The following is a 21787-nucleotide window of genomic DNA, read 5'->3' on the forward strand; positions in this document are numbered from 1 at the left end:
ACCAAGTAACTGCACATTTTGTGTGTTACGGGTAGTTTGCTTCCATCTCAGTTATCTATTAAGTGTAGTACAACAGAATACGTTTCTCAGTAAACCTAGCCAGTTTACAGTGGATATTCTTCTAACCAACCACGAAGTACTTTCATTCCATTTATTTCCCAAAGCATCACATACGTTGTCCGTGAACTCAAAAGCTGCCCGTCCACTGCCGAAACCCGGGATCGAACCAGGGACCTTTAGATCTTCAGTCTAACGCTCTCCCAACTGAGCTATTTCGGCTTGCGTATAGGTGTCACTATAATGTCGAGCTATAACGGCAGATGTCTCTCTTGTATTTGTCTCAGCATTTTGTCGGTGTGCCCACCAGAGGGCAGGCTAGCATAGAACATCACAGGCACTATTGAGAGATTTAAAGGGAATGCTTTCATTATTTCCCCTCATTAATAATTAACAGTGTCTAAAGAATTGTTTCATAGAAGATGCAAATGGCCTATGCCTATAATATACCTAAAAAACCTATAATATATAACCTATAGTGTGGTGTAGGCCAAACATGCTGATAGTAGCCTACTGTTACTTTTAAAGTTAAGGTTTTTACAAAATACATATGAATGTACATTCACACACACACTTTACCTTATAGATTTAGGTTGGCTTTCATGAGGAGTAGTGTGTTTAAAATGCAGCAATACAGAACCTAGTGTGCTGCACACAAATTCACACATGATGATGATGAACTCTTGGTCGAGGTTTCAGTTAATTTAATTGTCATTTAATTCATTAAATACAACAACTAACACTTAAATCAGGACGGGGGTTACCAAAGGTTTAAATTAAAAACAGGTTGGCTAAAATGTGGTAAATGTTTACAATCAGGATCAGATCATTATTGTCCCTCGAAGGGAAATTTGATTTAGAGAAGAGGGAGGGTAAGAACACAAACAAGAAATAGGTCATTAATCACAACAGTTACAGCAAACAACCAAATAAAAAAAGATGTATCAGTTTGTTAAAATCTGAAACCATTTGGTAGCCATGATAAAGTGCTGCTGGGCAGTGCAGCCAGGGTTCAGTGCAAATTAAGCACATTTATTACTAAGAAGAGAAAAAGCTGTAAAAATCTGATGTGACAACAGAGACAATAAAGTATACTCACACTGACACATAAAGGACATCATGTAGTCACAAAAGCTAAAACAGAGAAGAGAGTCATCTGTCTATCATTTGGGTGATATTCACCAGCTTCACTGCTGAGATATTAGCACACAGTGACACTACAGCTTTATAATGGAGTCCAAGAAACAGCAGCATTGGTTTTAAACAGGTACATGTGTTTAAGAATAACAATTAACAATAAAACCCATTTGGAAGTGAAAATGAAGGTGACCTTTATATGTTATGACCTAAAACATCTATTGTAAACATCCATTAGATTTAGCCTTGAGCCCTACTGGTGCAAGTTAGGATGCTCAAAACTTAAAGTTAAAACCTCGGGGTGTCGTCTGGTTGAGAAAAGACTGGCAGAAACTGGACAGAATATGTCGCAGATGCTGCCAGTACATTTGGCCAGATGGCAGTGGAGCAGGGAGCCCGGGATGGAAGAGGTCAGATGATGCTACAGCATGAGTGGCAGATGTTGAACTGCAGGCAGAGACCCTATATTTGTGGACATTTTCACTAACTACTGAAATGTGTAGCAGTCTGAGCTGATGAAATTCCAACAGTGATACAATTTATCATAACAATGTCTGGTTGTTTGGCAGAGCGCTGAGAGTTCACATCCGCAGCTGGATGTGAATCATCATATGAGCTCCTACAGTACTGTACATTATCAGCATGCTGTTTGCCTCACGCTGGGTGTTTCCCGCTTCTTTTCAATACATGTATTCTTCTACCATTTCACTTTTAAACGTATTATTGTCCTAAAATCAGCATACTACTATACATACATAAGCCATACAAAGAATGCAAACAGAGTATTTGTATTTTAATATATATTCATGGCAACAACACAATGTTTAAAGTTTATCTGAAGTTGTTTATTGCATTTTAATCAAATTGTAAAAAAGTTATTACTTACAGAATGTAAACTTTATCTCTGATAGACTTATAACATTTCTTCAGACTCAATAACATTTACAAAGGGAGGGGGTTAGGGGGTCTTCTCTGGTAACCTCCACATGGTTCTTCATCTTCTTCCTGACTGATTAGTCAGTTTTTCTATTGATAGTGAGTCAACAATCAAATCTTGGCACCAGCATGCAAGTTTTTCGGGCTCAAGGTTAGGCCCACACGTAGCTCTGTGTCTAAATGTGCTTTCTGCTTCAGGTCTTCACTGACTTCTAGTTTTGAACATCAGGTGAGATTTTGACCAGAGGCTGCAAATCACTGAGTTGGTAGTTGTGTGTGTGTGTGTCTGTGTGTGTGTGTGTGTGTGTGTGTGTGTGTGTGTGTGTGTGTGTGTGTGTTTGCCTGAGTGATATTCAGCCGTAAAACATTTTTGCTTACTACATCAGTTCTTCAAACTCATGTAAAACCAGTTCTTTCAGCAAATACCTCACATGAACTCACTCACCCAGTGCATCTTGTACTTATCTCGTAATGCTTGTGGCAGGATGCTGGTTCCACGGTTTCGTCAATAACACTGACTCTGCACGTGTGTCCTTCCAGCTTAGTGCTCTATATTCTCTTTCCATTTAGTTCACTGTATGTTCATTTACAGTCTTGACTGGTTTTATATAAACCGGAATGCTATGGAACAAAATACCTTGATGTTATCCACGTTTTGCTGACGTTAAGCATAAAGTGTCACTTGTCAGTTAAATCTTTGATAAATACGCTGCACAGAGACGACGTAAACCTCTTTTAAAGTTGTGTTCGCTTATCTTTAAACTTGTCTGTCATTTCTCAAATTTAAGCACTGGTGTGTTTCCTCAGAAAGAAAGGACGATTTAAAAAACACAAACCTCACTTAGAAGTATCATGAAAAGAAGAAGCCCGTTTCCTGCCGAAACCCGGGATCGAACCAGGGACCTTTAGATCTTCAGTCTAACGCTCTCCCAACTGAGCTATTTCGGCTGCTATGCAAAAAGAGACGTAATGTCACATGATAACCGCAGAGGGCCCCCTTGTGCTCACATATATCGTAAAAGTATAATTTTTTTTTTTTTTTTTTTTTACTAAATGAAAACAATAATAAATCAATAGCCAGTTAAAACTCTTACGGGAAGTAGTATTTTCCAATAATATTTAATGTCCCTAAAGATATGAATGAATGCTGCAAATCCTTCAGGCTACATTCACAAAAAGAACAATTTCACTATAGTGTAAAACATTAGGCAAACTAACATCACATGAGTAGACATTTTTTGTTTTTTCCTGAATATGTGGGTAGTTTGCCTCCACCTGAGTTATTTAAGTGTAATAATAATATAATATAATTCTCAGTAAATTCATACGAAAAGACAAAAGACAAGCACTTTATGTCTCTGTCTTACTTCCTTTTGTATCCTAAAGCATGTCAGTCACTTATGTTGCCTAAACATTAAACAACAGCCCTTTCACTGCCGGAACCCGGGCTCGAACCTCACACTCAGTCTAGGCTGGCGTAAAGTGTAATGTCACATTATAACAGCAGAGGTTCCCCTTCAAATAAATGATATATCATATCATCATATGTTTTTTTTACGAAAACTGCGATTGGTATTTAAATGTCATTTGATCCTGACAAGAAATATATTAAAATGTACACATAATCAAAAGTAGAAGAGGCTGTTTTCGCTAGGCTTGAGTTGCAGAATTACTTTGTCCTGCAGGCTTCATCCCACATAGATGACCTTCTTTTTCCCATACTGCAGAGGTCTGTTGCGCCTCCCTCCCACGCAACACAAAGCCCACGCAAAGTTTTTAAACAGCGTGCTGGCAGCTTTTCACCTAGTGGTACAGTATAGCTCACTGGGAGGAGCATGATACATAAACAGTGCCAGGTAGGCTACTGTAGGTGCTCTGTGCCTACTGAGGGCACCCATACTGAACATGGGTGCACCCACTGAAACAGCAGAGGATGTGTTCTCATCAGCAAGCAGTGAAGTTTGTTTTACCATACCAACAGTGACAAGACAATGCTAAAATTAACACATAAAAATTGCACCACCTACTCACTATATTATTGGCTGCTTTCTGATTGTTCTAAGTGCACAAACAGTACATCATATGCAAAATGCAGTCTCTGTTCAACACAAACCACAAACCCAATAACTGTTTATTCAATGCAACAATGTGTGGTTGTGTCCAGGAGGACTTGCTGTTCTTTAGCTCAGCAGTGTATCACTATATGTCCCTTCAAGTACAGAGGGAATTATCATGTGAGCTATATGGACAGTGCTGTACATTGTCCTCTTGTTGTTCCCCTCACAGCAGGTTTCATCGCAAGTCAAATACTTCATGAGGAAAAATGCAATTATCACAGCTAAACCTGAGGCCAGGGCTTTTTAGTCAGATAAAGCCTGGGAACCCCTGGCCTCAGGCTTTTTGCTCAGAAATATTATTGCAGCCTTTATACTTTGTATTTTTCTGTATATGATATAGCCTACAGAACTTCTTTTTCATTCAACACACTCACAGCAGACAGCTTGCAGGAATGCATGCAGACAAGAGCACAGAACAAAGGCAGCAAATACATACCTCAGCATTTCATATTTATTGATATAATTCAACATTGCAAAGTGACACATTCACATAAAAACAACACCATGAAGAAAACCTTTAAAGACAGCATATCCTTGGTGTAATTACAGTATAATTCATATCTTTTTTTCACATGTTTACATTCAAGAACACATCGACTGTGTGTGTGAGAAAACACATGGCCTCTGAAATGAGTCCCAGTGTGAGTGCAGCATCAGATCAGTGAACAAACAAGGAAGTACAAAGTCAACAGCAAACTCTAGTTTTGTTAATAGTCCCACCAATGTGTAGTCACAATTACTCCCTTGTGTTTGCCTGTTGAGTTGACCCACGGGACCAGATGTCTGGGTGCTGACACCACGAGCCAGCTGCAACTGAAACATTCCTCTAAAAGTCAGTCTATAATCACATACAGACCAAGTGACTTTTACTGTAGAGAATCTGGTCAGTATTTACAGTATGTACACAGATGTTATTTCAAAAGAGAACCGCATGCTTTTAACATACCAAAATCCCAAACTGAATGTCAGGGACGTCTTAAATATAATGCAGTCCAAAAACAGTAGACCTGCAGTGAATACTATATTTCATGAGGCTGCAGGTTTTTTGTTGAGAAACTGTCAGAGAGGCGTTGATTGAACATGACGATTATTTTTGAGATTGTAGTTATTATGTGATGTAGTGTACTGGACTGCATTATATTGAAAGGTGTTCTCGTTATTTTGTCTGTCACTTCCATTTTACAGTGTCATCCAAATTAGCTGCTTCAGCATAGCCAGTTATAATAGTTTTAAGATATTTTGAGAAAGAGACTGATTTACTTACTTGCGAGAGTTAGATAATAATAATTGAGCTACCACTCACATCTCCATTCGCTAAATATATAGTCAAGAGTCCGGTAAGCTTATCTTAGCATAGCATTGTTTAGCATCTTAGTTGTAAAATATTGTCAAACATTCTTGAGTTAGGGCCAAAAACATGTTTTGTGAGGTCACAATGTCAAATCAGGATCAATCTTTACATAAAATTATCTGAAAGAAAGCAAATGAGTCTTTTCCTTAGTCAAACTACACCTTTAAACAATGCGCTCACCTTCTCCCAGCAGTATATGCAAAACATCAATAAGATATTACACCATTTTATACAAATTGGGGAGCAAGAGAGTTGCATTTATATGAAGGAGTTTTGCAAGATTTTATAAACACTGTAACGTAGACGTTTAATAACTACTTAAGCTAAAGCAAAACTGCATTTAATATTTCACACTAGCCTTTAATTGTGCTCTGACTTGTTCCTTGCTCTGTGGACCTTCCCTCCAAAACCCGGACACATCTACATCTCACCATCATACAAGTGTCCGACATATTCCCCTTTTTGTTCAAAATACAATCTAGCAGAACTTTCAGAGCAGAATTAAGGCAGAGACGATATTAAATACATTTAAGGAGGTTTTGAGAAGTTATTGTGTCTGTTGGAAGTCTATCAACATTTCTTTAAAGCTGCCTTGGAGCAATTGAGCGGGTGGCAGATCAGATTATCTGCTTGCTAAACACATTCTTGAGAGCAGTTAAGTAAGCACCCCTATGAGAACGCTCAATCATACAACTCCATATGTAAACAGACATCACTATTTAACAGAGTGCAAATTACACTTGTATGTTGTCGTATGATTTTCTTCAGCTCCAGAGGCTGTGCACACCACAGTGACGACAGCATCCTGCTCCCACTGCTGCCTGAGGTGAACATTAGATGTGTTTAGCAATGGCATGGTTACGTTAAACATCTCCCAGAGGAGGAAATGTGTTTTTCACATTTCATACACCGGCTTCACACACCACTGAGTCTTATAATGGAACACACCTGTGTCTGTATTCCCGTTTTTAATTATACTAGGAGGGCCCACGTGTGTCAGTCTCACAGGACCTCTGCCAGGCAGCGGTCAGTACCTTCGCTTGCTTCCAGCCGCACCTGCCGGCTGGTTTTTCTGTTCTCCACCCAGGAGTTGTGTATGACGGTGCCCCCCGGAGAGGGGTCTACCTGGAGCAGAGACACCACCCTCTTCTTAACCTTGGCCCGAAGGGCACGGCGCAGCTTCTGTCTGGTGAAGGCATAAAGCAGAGGGTGGGAGACGGTGGTACCGTAGGCCAGAGCTAAGAACCAGAGGCGCAGGCTGACCAGGGTGTCGCTGGGGCCTAGGCCCAGGATTAGCAAGTTGGTCACAGAGAGGGGAGCCCAACAGCCCAAGAAGGTGGTGATAATGATGAGGGACATCCTGAACACCCGCCTCTGTCGCTCTCGCCGATCCCTGTGTCGTCGCACTGCCCTCCTCAGAGCAATGATGGCCGATACGGAGGCCTGGACGCCCATGGTAGCGGGCATGGGGGTTGCAGCGCCCGTGTCAGAGGTGACGAGTGGGGCGGAAGAGGACAGGGCAGGGGGGGAGGTAGCTGTGGGGGTAGGGGTTGGGGAAGGGATGAGAGGAGGGTGGCTGAGCTGTTTGGTACCATCTGTGGTGCATTGCTCCCCTCCTCCCTCCCCACCATCATTTATTCTGACACCTGCCTTCTTTTTTTTCTGTTTCTTGTGGCGCCCCCTGCAGGAGGGGCCCCTGAACCGCTGGCTCTTCTTTATGTGGGAGCCAATGCGGATGTTTAAAGCCCTCAGTATTCTGGAGTAGGTAAATAGCATGACAGCCACAGTGGTGAAGAAGATCGGTACCTGCAGGATAAGATGGTAATACATACCAAGGCCTGTGTGGTAGCCCTGTCCGCCAACACAGAGCAGTGTCCGGTTACGCCATGCTGGCACCACTGTTGCACTGTTACCACGTGAGGACAAGGGTGTCACCTGCCCCCTCTCCTCTGCTCCTTCTCCACTGAACCACTGCACCTCCAAGAATGGGATAAAAAACACAGCCACCGAGGTGACCCAAACAGCAGCCAGGAGCAGCGACGCTCTACGTGTGGTCAGCAGTCTGTTGGCCGGCCGTACTGAGATATCATATCGGTCCAAGCTGATAACTAGGATGTTGATGGCTGTGGCTATGCTGGCAAAGGTGACACAGGCCTCATGGAAGCAGCAGAGCAGGGCCAGATTTGGTCCTGGAGGCAGCAGCACAACCACCAGAGTGAGGGGCAGACACAGCACACACACCACCACATCCAGCACATGCAGATTGACAGTCACCATATTGCTCACCGAGTCCACTAAATTGGATTGAGAGCAGTAGAGCACCAGCACCGTCAGGTTGCTGCTGAAACCCAACACCAGCTCCAGCATGAGGAAGGCAGTGAGCGACACCTGGAAACCCAGTGAGTATGGCATGTACCAGGATGCCGGGTCCACTCCTCCCTCCTCCTGAAGGACTCCCATTCCCTCCAGGCCGGCCACCGTCCCAGCCCAGTCTGTGGTGTCTGGGCCTGGGGTGTAGCTGTCAGTCTCCATGACGACCTCTCAGCCCTCATATATTGTATCTGTCACGCCATTGATGAACTCCCATGATGCACCAGGCTGAGCCTCCATGATGCAGGGACAAATAACAGCTTGTTGACAGCGCTGTGGAGACAAGAACACAATCCAGACAGATAAGAAATTAAGTGTGGAGGAGAAAATCAAAACACATCTCTCAGAGCACGTCAGACATTTTAATATAACTTTGAATGAGAAGTCACAAAAAAAATCTATCTATCTCTCTATCTCTCTATCTATCTATCTCTAAATATGCATATATCAACCCAGCGTCTGCAGATTGAACAGGTGCTGCATTATGCATCAATCCAGCTTTCAATCTGTCTCTGTTCAGTGTCTCTGATTACGATTTTGGCTCAGCACAGAGAGAGACCTGCACACAAGCTGTCAGAACCACAGGCCACCACAAAAGGCCATCACTAATGTGTACTGGAGCTCAGGGGAATGGAAGCTAAGTAATCAGACCCACAGGCAATCAACTGCCCTCTCATTGGATCAGTAAAAACAACACATTCAGCAACTTACACAAAATTGGTTATGATCTCCGCTCTGCCAGCTGTAGCAGACCACATAATTTATTTAAAATACCCCAACTGCCATAGAAGTATATTTATTAAGTGTTGAAAGGTTAAAGTGATGACTACTTAAGTTAATTAACTTTAACTTTTAATTAACTCACATCTGAAGAGTTATTTCACTTAAATATACCATGGAAGCACTTCAAGGAATAGCTGCAGAATGAACCAAAGGTGTAAATTAATCATAATGCAGATTTCAGGGAGATTCAGGTGAAAATAGATACATCAAACTGGCATTTTTAAATAAAACAACTTAAAAAACAACCAAAACAATTTAAAGTCCAACTTCCAAGTGTGATGGAGAAACAAGCGAACAGCCCAATTAGAGCCAGTGTTTGGTTTATCCATTATGAACTACGGTAGAAACATACCGTTCATCATGACAGCCTCCATGGAAGAGAAATATCTCATTCTACGGTAACAAAAACATTCTTATTTCCAGGTGATTAATAAATACATGTCTACCAGCACTTCTAATGCTCAAATAAAAATACAAACACCAACAAAAAACACAATGTGACAGCCCCTTGACTAGGTGTTTGGGCTGTCTTTCCCTTTTAGGAAGGAATAATTAGCACCTGCTGCTCCTCCGATATATACGCTGGAGGAGTCAGTCAGTGTCTCTCTCTTCCTGGGTATATGGTTTGTTGTTTGGGTTCGTCTTTTCTTGGTGTGCATTTTCTTTGTTACCACACGTCATGGTCATGTGTGGTCCTCTCCTCTTTGTCCTACCCTCAAGCTGTGCTGTGACAAAGATCACTGGTGGTTTTAGGGGGAGTTACTGTACATGCTGTAAGTATTTCTTTATCTCTCTGCCCCACATACATGCACCTCTCCACTGCTTGACCATAAACTTCACTATAACATCAGTGTTGTTGGTCAAGAAATAGTTACTCTACACGCCTCCTTGTTAAACCACAAATTTGCATTTTCATATCTGTTTGTGTGCTGATAAAACAATGAATACTGTGTATATTGGTGATATTTAGAGGTTATGGTTGGCATATTTTTGAAGTTTGGAACCTTTGAACCTCCAAGCTCTCTAGTTAAAGGCATAATTCTTGCATATATAATAGAAACTGTAGTTTAAAACAACATTATGTCACTTTTCAGTTGTAGAGTTGTAATAGGCTGAATGGTGCATACGACTGTTCTCGCACTATGTGACTGTTGGCTCCAGGTCGGAGAGCGTGACACTTTTCGATAGTTGATCCAGTTTCACCAACTACACCACCAACTATGGAACAGGAAAGGTCGATAGACAGCAGCGCCAGCGTCGTGCCAGAACCAGAGCCAGGTAAGCGGGCAATGTAACTGGGCTCAGCAGCTTTGACATAGCAAACAGCAGAGACAAAGACACCAAAGACGACAATGGAGGAAGTAAAGAAGAAAAAAGGAGAGAGTGAACGAGCAGGAGGCCGCCAGACAAGAGTAAATCTGGGACTGCCTTTTAGTTGTTGTCGAGAGCCTTGTGAAATAAAAGGCTGCAGGCAGACGGTGAGCTGCAGACGGTGAGCTGCAGACGGTCATCTAGTCTGTAATATTAACTGGCTTGCTATGTCTCGTGTTGCTGCGCTGCTTGATGTTTGGCTGTGTTAACAAAGTTGTTGATTTGATAGTTTTTAATCATAAACAATGTGATCATAACACATGCATGTGTACTGCTGTCTATATTTACGACATCACATCTCTTACACATGTTGCTTTAATTCACATAAAATCTTGAAGAACTGTTGATCAGTTATTCAGTGCTGCAGCTGCAGGTCACTGATAACTTTTACTATAGTTGTCAGTTGTAGCTATGAGAGTCAGCCTGTGGGTACTCATGTGGACACAGATAGCATCTCACTGTTTTATTGACAACCACAAGATTAAAGGCAGTGTGTTAAACACAGTCGCTCGTCATTGATTAGAAGGTGGTGGCTACTGATTGCACCTGCGGGAAATCAATTGAATGATTAAAATCACAGCTTCCTTTCCTTTACATTCATCACAAGGTGAAACTCCCAGCACCAGCGTCATGTTTAAAACATTTGATGACGACCCTGCAAGTCAAAAGCACAGGAAACAAACAACACAACAAATCAACTCTCAACTATCAACCTCTGCACAACTCCACTCTGGCAACAAGGCATCCAGTTGAGTGATGGACTCATTTTCTCCCGGGTTTCTGTTGCCACGGCAACGACAGTACGAGGGTCTAGATTAATGAGGACACAGGTGCCATAGTATTAAAGTGTGTGTCAGCGAGCTCTTTGGTGACACCATGCAGTGAGAAGGTAGAGTTAAAACTCCCCTTAACTACAAAACAGAGAGCTTGAAATGTGTTCCCATGGAAAAAAAATCACATACTGCTGCACATCAATGGTCTGTTGAGTTGTGAGTCAAACGTCAAAATGAAAGTGCAATGATACAACCTTCTACTACTAATGTATTGAATATTACGTCTAACAATCTTTACTTTAATGTCTGCCCGTCTGTTGACTTTCTTGTGTTCCTGTTCTCCCTGAGCACTGTAAACAGCAGGATGTGGGAGGAAATGGAAGTCCCCCAAGATCAACAGCACTCTTCTTTAAACTATTTCCAGTAACATAAGCAAATTACACAATTTATGGAAACAAGTTCCTACAGCACTGCCTAAGTTAGTGAGGAAGCAGTTGGCAGATGTAGATGTATGGTTTAGTTTGAAACTGTAAGAGACAATCTCACGGGAATGTAAGGAGACACTGGGGAAAGCAAAGTGGAAAAAAACAGAGGGTCAGAAAAACAGCCAGTGAAGAATTGAAGGTGTGCTTGAGTGCAGCCCTGCAGCCACTTTGTTCGACTCACGTTGGAGGTTTCCAGCTGGTCTGATTGTGAGGAGACTGTGTGATTGCAACCAGAGGCTGGAAGGGGTGAAGATAAAGCTACAAAGAGGGGGTTTGAGGAGAAATGGAAAAGTAGAAAAGTAGTGGATTCTTATTTAAAAAAGGGGACTGCATCACCTCGAAGTGGGATATCTGAAACGCCTGCTGGAGAGCTGAAACAGATTAAAGAAATTGTGAGGGAAGGAAGTAGAAAAGAACAGCGAGCCAGCAGCACTGGTAAACAAGATGTCCCAGGGAGCAGAGGTGGCAAATCTTTTTTTTTTTAAAACATCAGCATTACATCAGCCTTCCCCTAACTGCTGCTGGTTTCCTGGTTTCCTCCAGTTCCCAACAGACAGCTTCAGTCCCAAAAGACTGCTCATGATTGCCTGAGTGAAAAGCTGCATGATGACTGCACAGGTTAGATGCTTAGCACGTGGACAGATATTGCCAATCTTAAAATCACAGTGGAAAAGCAATCTGGTCGTAGAGTGGCACAGCAGCTGATGGAGAATGGAGCTCTGGTTGAAACACAGGTTTTTCCCATAATATACAGATTTGTGGTTTGGCTGTATTGAGTTTGTGTGCTCTACTTTCAGGGTGTTATGGTTTTTATACAGTACAATCTTTGTAAGGGTCACTTTTCTACGAGGAACAATTACTTGGTTTTCTGAATGTACCTCTCTTTAAATAAAGGTCATGCTTTGACTACACACACACTTTATTAATCACTATTTGTTTTAAACACACAGGCCTAAAATACAATCATGCACATGCACGGACTTATAGATATGCAAATGTCGAGAGACAGTGGAGTGATGCGCTGCCAGGTAGCGGCACTCTGGGAGAAGTTAGCTGCCTTACTCAAGGGCCACAGGAGGTGGACCTGGCACCTCTCTAGCTACCAGTCCACACTCCATATTGTGGTCCATGCTGGACTTGAACCAGTGACCCTCCGGTGCCCAGCCAAGTCCCTACAGACTGAGCTACTGCTGGCCACTGACCTTGCACTGTATCACATTTCTCTCTCTTTACACAGCCTGAATTTGTGTGACCTCAAGGTCTTTTCAGGTTAGTTGTAAGGCACTGTTCATGTCTGAATCCAGATAAAACCTGGTCAGAGAGCAGCAGCACTATTCCAGATAACTAGCTGTGAGTCAGAGGCAGGGGAGTGTGAAGCCAGGTGCATTTCTTAAGATGGCTTCCTAATTAAGTCGCCTGCGAGTGGAAGATGCTCACCAGGGAGTGCTCTCTGTGACTGTGTGTGTGACCATTTGCAGAAGGCAATAATCTCACTTAGACCCTGACATGCTGAGAGCCAGCAAAAAGTCACATTGAGGTGAAGCATTTAATCAGTGGTAACACCGTCTCAGCAATACCTTTTCCCTTTACCCTCTGACTATAATGAGTCTGAATGTGAGAGCAATATCACATTTTCATTGAAAACTGAATATCAAGTTGTGTCAGGTGAATTGACCTGGGATCTTATGTTTCCAGTTTGAATCCTTAAGTCAGAGCCTTCTTTGAGCCTGAGGTTAAATAAATACTTTGACAGTTAAACACACTTATTTGCTTTATTTAAGGGAGTTAGCTGAAAGAACTGACGGCACTCTCTTAAGTGGTAAGCTCTGGCAAGCATCCAGTTAGCTCAGCTTAGCCATAATACTGGAACTTGAACATGATATAACGTGGTGATTATTTAGCTTTACAGGTAGGTGGATTTTCCTACCTTTGTACAGAGCCAGGTAGCTGTTTCCCCCGATTCAAGCCTTTATGCTAAGCTAAGCTAAGAGTCTGCTGGCTCCAGCTTCATATTTATATTTTTTAAGACATGAGAGTGTTTTCTAATCTAACTTTTGGCTAAAAGGCAAATAATAGTATTTCCCAAAATTACAAATTGCTGCTTTAACCAGGAAGTATACTGTGAACCCTGCAACACAAGCATTATATCTGCTGTAGGTCTACCTTTCGCTTCTGAGCACATTTTGTTGTTTGATAATAAACTGATTTGATTCTTGGTCACGGAAAAATGCAAAAATGTACACATCATCATATGCAACTTGTAAATGTATTCATTTGATTCTGCACAGCACTTGACATCACATCTTGGTCCAAATCATAATCCTTTGTTTTTGATTGAGCTGGGATGAGCTGTCTATTGTCTGATCTCACTTTGCTCTATTTATATGTGGAATAGGTTTCTTCTTATGCCACCTGTTTACGGATGAGTGTTTTGTTGTTTTGTGATCTTGTTTAATGCCAACGTTCCTCAGATAATTAAGTTGAAAACCTTTCAGCAATTTAGAGGCTAAATATGTTTTGATAACAGACATAACAAGCAAAAATTTGCATTTTACACCAGTGTTCAACGTCCACACAAGGAGAAATCCTTTACAATAAAGAAGAGCAATTTCTACCTAACACTATTGGCTTCTTGAATGCAACAATTTAGGTCTTGTCCCTGAGGGTTGAGGAAGGTGATTCTAAGGAACGTAAAAAATCAATGCAGGTTGAGGAAAAGTGCAATAAACATTTTAATTACAACACTTCATCACGAAACAACTCCTGAACACCAGGGACAAATCTAAGAATAAAATGGATAATTTTTCACTTTCAGGTGCATCAAAGACTCAGCAAGAGGGTACACCACATCGAGAGCTACCACTTTCCACACAGATCTAAGTGATGCTCCATAACCTTTTCCCCTCCCGTGTAGGAAGCCAGAAAATATGTGACAAGAGACTGTAGAGCATGTATAATTGAACAGCTATAGTCACATCAGCTTTTCCCAGAAGCAGCAGCACAAAGATTAAAAAGAAGAACAGCACTGAAGATAATCTTGCTTTTCCTGTGAGACAAACTGATGTAACAGGTTGTCAAAATGATACATAGTGAGAAGACAGGAATGCAGAATAAAAGTACATGAATATTAATGGTAAATGCATTTGAATGTAGGGTGATTTGTATGAAAAATTTAATTTTTTATCAACCACACTACAAAAAGATCATGATTAATTCAAATCAACATGTGTTGGATTTACTCTTTTGCTTCAAGTGTCAACATAAACAGAACCAGACGCCACTGACTGAAAACCAGATCACTGTAATGTAAAAAAGTAATAAATGATGTAACAAAACTAACAGCCATGCTAGCATCTCTGAGATTGTACTTAGGCACGGCAATGCTTTAAGCAGGTATAAAGTTTACCATGTTCAGCATCTTAGTTTAGCATGTTAGCATGCTAACATTTGCTTATGAGCACTAAATTACAGCTGAGGCTGATGGGAAATGTAATTAGTTCTGCAGTTAAACCAAAGTATTGGACGAAATAAAAATAGGAGCTGATGATGCCGCTAGTTAAAAAGACAGGTTACTTCCAGTAAAGTTATTACAGTATATTCATAAGGTGATATGAATACCTGTACCAAATGCTTCAGTCGATCCAATAGTTGGTTAAATATTTCAGCCTGGACCAAAGTGATGGAACAACCTACATCCCTGGAGCCCCACCGCTAACAATGCAACTAGTCTAGACAACAACACGTCCTTCAATAATGTTAGGTTTAGATTAAAATAAGGTTTTATATGGATTTTCCATTATTTTTATCTCCACTTATCAGGATGTTAGTCTCTATTAATTTACATTCTCACTGTAATATTAATAAGTCTTATTAGCTAACAACAAATTTATCAGCAAGCATATCCACATATTTGTCTTCACATAACACATGGCTATTGACATGAACTCATATTTTAAAGCTTCACAGGGTTATAGCAGTTTGAAGTGAATCAGTTTTTCTTCATTAAGATGCAAAGTTATAAATCAAGGTGCCTGAAAATCTAATCAGACCGTCAACTCAACAGAGGGAAGCTACGAGGAAAGTATGAAGCTGTTGACAGAGTCAGACATCACTGTGGTGGCAGGACAGAAAAAAAGCGAATGATCCATGCGGGCATTTAATAATCATATTTTATTCTAATATACACGCAAAAAGATGGTAATCACATTACAGACACTTTTGGGGGGTTTTTGCAATCACTACAGTAGGAGAGTTATAAAAAAAGATCTTCCTTTAGTGTCTGGTGTTGTCTGATCATTCCCCCTTTTGGCCTAAAATACAGCTTCAATCACTTGTCATGACAGTGTCACCTCAAAGTTTGAAAGTGCATTGACTCACATGAACAACACATTACTTAGGACAAAGCAGTGCACAATAATAGAAACAACAGCTTTCAAGTCTGGGAGTGTCTGCAGTGTGAGTAACGACAGGACAGAAAGGCTGGAGTCAACAAGAGGACACAGAGCATGTATACTCCCTCTATACAATAAACACCCACCAGCATGTGTGCGTGTAAATAGACTCCCTATTGAGACATCAAGCTGTGATTTGAACGCTCTCTCCAGTCACCGCGCCATGATGGAGACAAAATGTCATGTCAGAGCAAAACACTTGCAGGCCATTGCTCATCCTCAGCACAGTCGGCCCGGGAGAACGAGACACACACATCTACATTGTTACACAAACACACACACAGTTGTACAACAGGGCACCTGCTGAGTCTAAGTGGTCTTGTAGCTTTAGATGAATACAGAGAGGATGAAAGTCAGGAGTGTATTACAGGGTTGTACATGTTAGGGATTATTTTCTCTGCAAAACAAATACAAATTGAATACAGAATTCTCCACTGAATCGGATTTCCAGCTGGTTGTCTGGCTTTAACACGCCAACTCGGGGCATGACTTTGACCTTCAAATGTACAGACAACCACTACAGTGACGTTATGTTTACCATGTTCAAGATTGGTATGATCATGTTAAGTGTTACGGACATTGTAAATGTAAATAAATGGCAATATAATGCCAGTATGCCAATTTTATACATGATTACATGTACACAAAAACAGTGAAATGTGATTGCACGTACATACAGTTATAAGTTTACTCAATGTAGAAATGTAAGCTGATCCCTTATTGGCAGACACAATAATATGCATACACTATCATTGATTTGGATTTAACATTGTAATAATCTATGGGGTCATCTGATTGGATCATAGTTTGTGGTGCTGGATTGCATTGCAGTGTAAGATCATGTAAGCCTCGGGTTGCAGACCGTTTCATTATTACGATGAACTGAGGTATTGTGTTCTTGTGTCCATAATCTGGTCATCCCGTTGTGTTTATTAGAGGCATATCACTGTGATATGTGGAGCATTTTATTTTTCTGGTGGCTTTAAGACAAACTGAAATGAAAATTCAGGCAGGTGTTGACATAAAAAGTAAAGTCTACTGGGAATCAGTGCGAATGTTAGCAACCTTGCTTCCACTTTGAGGAGTGAAATGCAAAACAAATACCACAATGTGTCCTCCCAATGCTGAATGTTGTAAAAGGACAGATGTCTTAAATATACATGTAGAAAAAACTTGATCCTAAATGTCAGCTGCTGCCACGGGAAGCGCCCACCCAGAGGTTTGAAGCTTAGATGCTGTTTCCACAAATATGTCCAAAAATGGCTTTATCCTCTTTTGAAAAATAGAAAAATTTGCACAACAGCTGCACTGTCATTATAGTTTATATTTCTTCACAAGAAAAGTGAAGAGAAATCACATGTCTGCTTGACTTTAACTGCTCATGTCCACCAAAATATTGGATGCAATTCAAAACTTTGTTCAATGAGAAGAGAAGTTGTACATGTACAATATTGTATGTCACATTATCAACACAATCAAATACACAGACACAGCATCCACACACTGTCTCAGGCCTCAACGCTGTGTTAACACTACAAGGGCACGAGCAGGGTCAGGGTTCTGCTTCACCCTGATTGGTTTATTGAGGCTCTGTCCAGGATTTTTACAGCCCTTAATTGTGGCTATTGTTAAAGCTGTATCCATACTTTGTGTGCAGAAATCCAATTATCATTTCAGTCCAAGTCGTAAATATTTTGGCTCATTTCACAATGGAGCTGAGGGGCAGCTGCAAAAAGCAAGAAGGACGGCATGAAATATGGAGAAATACAGAGAGTGCTTTAAAGGAAAATATGAAGGAGAGCAAAATCAAGCAAAAAATCTTCAGGAGGTTCATCTTTAATATATGTTAAATGACTACCAAATAGAAATCTGAGAGATAACTTGCGCACACAGTGAGTGCACATCTCAGTCATTGAGCAGAATACACTTGGTATTGGGAAACAGATCCATTATTCAGACAGATTCTCCAAATGGTAGATGGGCAATTCAGGTTTGAGCAAAGCATCCAGGCTCTCACTGAGGGCCTTTGTGTTGTCCTGTTGCCTGAATTATTTATTGCTGAGCAGAAATATGGACCTGAAATAGCCAACCATTGGAAACCTAACCTTGAGGAAAAAGCAGAGAAAAGAAAAGAGAGTGGAAAAGAAAGAGATAGAGAGGTGTGCGTTGAAACTGACACATGCTGAACAGAAAGCCACTTAAAATGATGAGGTTACTTAACTGCAGAAAGAGGCAATTACAAGACAATATCTATTTGTGCGTGAGCTGGCAGCGGCAAGACAGAGAGGGGACTGTGATGTATTGACACACACACAGACACACGTCCTGCCTTCATGAGTCCAGCAGGATTTGGTTTCCCTCCTTCATGTTCACAATCAAAGCCGTCCACAGCAGAACACAGGGACAGCGTGGCAGAGACACAGCTCAGACCCAAACGCTTTTATCAAGACTTCTCCCTGTTTCTTTTTGCCTTCCTCCACCTCCACACTCTTGCAACCAAACCCCTCTTCTCTCTGTTACTCCTCATGTCGCCTGCAGGGTCTTACTGCATTTAGTTTCACTTTTACAGTGTGTACAGTGTTGTCCCCATGTACATCTCTCTCTTTAGCCTTTTTGTTCTTAAATGGAGAAAAAAAAATGTTGCTCGTGATGAAGAGCCAGAGAGAAACTGCGTGATACAGTGTGTGGATCGTGTGAGAATCTTAGCTATTCCATTCTGAGTGCAGGTCTGAAATGCTGAGCAGCATATTGCCCCATATGACAAAACTCTAATGGATACAGATTGTCTTATTGGCCTGTCTAACCCCCCCGAACTGTTTACAAAACACAACTCTGGCTTTGATACTCAGTGCACATTGTGTAACAATCATTTTCATTATCAATTTACCTGCCAATTATTTTCTAGATTAATAATTTGGTCTATTTGTACTACATTTCCCCTGCTGCTGTGCTTCTCCAGGGGATCAATTAAGGAACATCTTATCTTATCTTAAAAAAATAACAGAAGACAGTAAAAAAATTGCAATCACTAAACACTAAGAAGCCAGTAAACACAGCTGAGAAACTGGAACCAGATATTTCTTATCATTTCGCTTTTAACATTATTTAGATGATTCAAACACCTAAATCAAAAACAGACCTGCAGGGAACAAAATACAAAAAAATATTTCATATTAAGGTCCAATGTGTATAAAATAATTGAGTAATTGTTTAACAGATCAATGACAAGTCTTAAATATACTGACTTAAAGATTAAGGGGTTTAACTATTTAATTGAAGTTCTATTTAGGCTTGTTGATTTCTCCCTAAAATACTTCGGAGAGGGAGGTGGAACCATAATTAAGCAATAAGATGAGAATAACAGTACGAGTGGTTTATGACATTTTGAATATATTTAAAGGCATGTTTGCCCCCTTGGCTGTTGGCACACGCAACAAAACACAAATGCAAAACATGGCAAACACACACAGCATCCAAACAGACAACCACACTTTGATGTACAGTATGCAAGATTTTCAGCGGGCTGCAGTGAGGACTCCCTCAGGAGCGTGGGAGAAATACACAGCCTCAGAGCCCGTATAACTGTGTCAAGCACCTACTCCCACATGCAGCCCGTGGATTCTAATAAAACCCAGATTCCTCTGCTAAATCGATATTTCAGAACAGCACACGAAGCGGTGCGCTAGGCACTGCACGGGGGGAATGAAAGTGCCCAACCTCGTGCCAAATACACACATAAAGTTGGATGTAATATGCATTACCAACAGAGTTTGCTGTTCATAAAGATTTTTGTTAAATGTCCATACGAACGGTTACAACTGGATTAAAAAAAAAACGCTTTGTAAAAGTTCATTTTTCAAAAGTTAAAAAGGCATTTTAATGTGTGAAATGTAAGTGCCCGCTCTTGTCATACAGAATGAAAGAACTGCCTTTTTTAATTGGCAATTTATGTTATTGTTGGACAGGACTGGCTACATGCGTGCTTTCCAAGCGGCTGCACATTGTTACACTAAAATGCCTTTATCAGATAAACAGCTGCACACAATATATATATATATTACAGATTTTAAAATCCATTATTATTATTATTAATATATTGTTATTAATGAAGCAAACTGCACGCTTACCTCTTATGTCGGAGCAGTGCGCTCAGCGATCCATGCCCGCAGCCTGTGTGCTGATGGGAAGCGTCCCCTCTGTCCTGCTGAGCAGCAGACGAGCACATGCTCAGCAGCAGCAGCTCCACCAGGGGCCACTGACAACAACACAGCTCAGTGGGACGGACTGACGGACGGACGGACGGACTGCTGCAGTGCCCGCGGGCACAGATCAAGCTCCTGCTGGATGATTACAGTGACTGACTGAAGGAGGAGGGAGGGGCCACATCTACTATCAAGGTCATTCACATCGAAGGTTTAAGGATGGGGGTCTTTGTCTTTGAGGTGGAACTTTTTTTTTTGTGGGCTGAATGAATATTCGTATTATTAGAAGGTAGCTCTGTTTACAGGGCTTGGTTATATATAAAGGCCACTCCAGAGGGAGCTGCACACAATCTGATAAATTACCTCAAGTGATGTCACTTGAGTCTGCATCAGCTGGGTCTGGAGAAATCTGGGGAGTTGGAAAGAAATTAGTTTACCAGACGTCCGTAGCCCACTCCTCTGCTCGAGGCAAGCCTAACGCAAGGTACTTCAAGTTGCATCTTGGGAAATGTAGGCACAATGTTTTTGCAAGGAAGAAGAATGTGTGGAATAAAAAAAATATTATATCTGGTTCAGTTTTGATCTCTTAAAAAGTTAATCAAAATATTATCGAAATCGCATCATGGCCACGTGCAATATCCAAATCACAGAAGCTTAATTTTTTTACAATGTGCGACCAAACAGCATTATAATGAAGTACTGTTGTTCTGAAAAGATGCCCTGGGCTACAGACCTTGTTCCCCAGAACTCCAGTTTCAAGAAAACATGTTAGTTTGGTACAGACCCCAAAAAACATTTCATCATGATTATGGTTTTCACTGAAAATTAAATGTGTTGCAAAAGAGAAAATTGCCACACTATTTCCGTGTGTCAAATATTGTATTGGGATGTTTTCACCATATCGTGCAGCTCTAGACTCGACATGTTAGAGGAGTGTTATAGATGTACAGTGCTAAATCTGTAAAGTACTAGTAATAAGTAATAAAAATCTACATTTTGAATGTTTCTCAACTTTTCATCACTGTGATTAGGCCTATAGGTCTGTTTCCCTGCTGTGAGCAAACAAACCAATAACATCTCCGGTCAATACTTTTTGTGTTTCTGTTTAAAAAGAGCTGTCAATTCATTTGGGAGTGATAGCAGCTCCCAGTCTTGTGTCTAGTTTTGTTGGTGGTGTGGTGACCCTTCTGTTTACATTTGGACCAGACTGTGTGCCTTGTAATGACCACAGAATATACATACATACACACACACACACACACATATATATATATATATATATATATATATATATATATATATATATATATATATATATAAATAAATTTGAGCTCAAGCTTCTAGGTCAAGCGGGACAGCAGCAATGCCTAGTTTGATATTTTCAGTTGGAGCATCTACATGACATTATCAACAGATTGGCAATGAAGCAGACAATTCTATGTCTACAATTCAATACAGTCAAATAGTGCTATTTAGGAATACTGTGAACCATAACAAATGTAGTTTAAAGCGAGACAGTCAGCATGTACCTCATGACTCAATTCAGAGCAGTCAAAGAAATAGCACATGACCAGTGTTCACTTTTAAGTTGTGTTTGCATGTGGGTGTGCTACACAGATGTAATTTAATTGATGCAATGCCAATACAAAATAGCAAGATGTTGTAATTATCCAATGATTCATTACATTACATTTAAACACCCATATCCCACAACACTTCAGTAAACAATAACCAGCTGATATTATGTGGGGCAT

General features: G+C 40.9%; 1 protein-coding gene and 2 non-coding genes across 3 annotated transcripts; all 3 read right to left on the reverse strand.

Moving 5' to 3' along the window:
* Nucleotides 1–206: 206 nt before the first annotated feature.
* On the reverse strand, nucleotides 207–279 carry trnaf-gaa (transfer RNA phenylalanine (anticodon GAA)). Its single transcript has one exon. It is a non-coding gene; the product is annotated as a tRNA-Phe (tRNA).
* A 2726-nt stretch (nucleotides 280–3005) lies between these two features.
* On the reverse strand, nucleotides 3006–3078 carry trnaf-gaa (transfer RNA phenylalanine (anticodon GAA)). The gene has a single exon. It is a non-coding gene; the product is annotated as a tRNA-Phe (tRNA).
* Nucleotides 3079–4680: 1602 nt separating this feature from the next.
* Nucleotides 4681–20264, reverse strand: LOC127372321 (G-protein coupled receptor 22-like). Its single transcript, XM_051415893.1, has 2 exons — nucleotides 19959–20264; nucleotides 4681–8241 (listed from the first exon to the last, which is right to left on the reverse strand). The coding sequence occupies exon 2, from the start codon at nucleotides 8128–8130 to the stop codon at nucleotides 6601–6603; it is 1530 nt and encodes a 509-aa protein (XP_051271853.1). The 5' UTR covers nucleotides 8131–8241; nucleotides 19959–20264; the 3' UTR covers nucleotides 4681–6600.
* Between the last annotated feature and the right edge of the window lie 1523 nt (nucleotides 20265–21787).

The sequence above is a fragment of the Dicentrarchus labrax genome, unplaced genomic scaffold (assembly GCF_905237075.1).
Source record: "Dicentrarchus labrax unplaced genomic scaffold, dlabrax2021, whole genome shotgun sequence".
Classification (NCBI taxonomy): Eukaryota; Metazoa; Chordata; class Actinopteri; family Moronidae; genus Dicentrarchus; species Dicentrarchus labrax.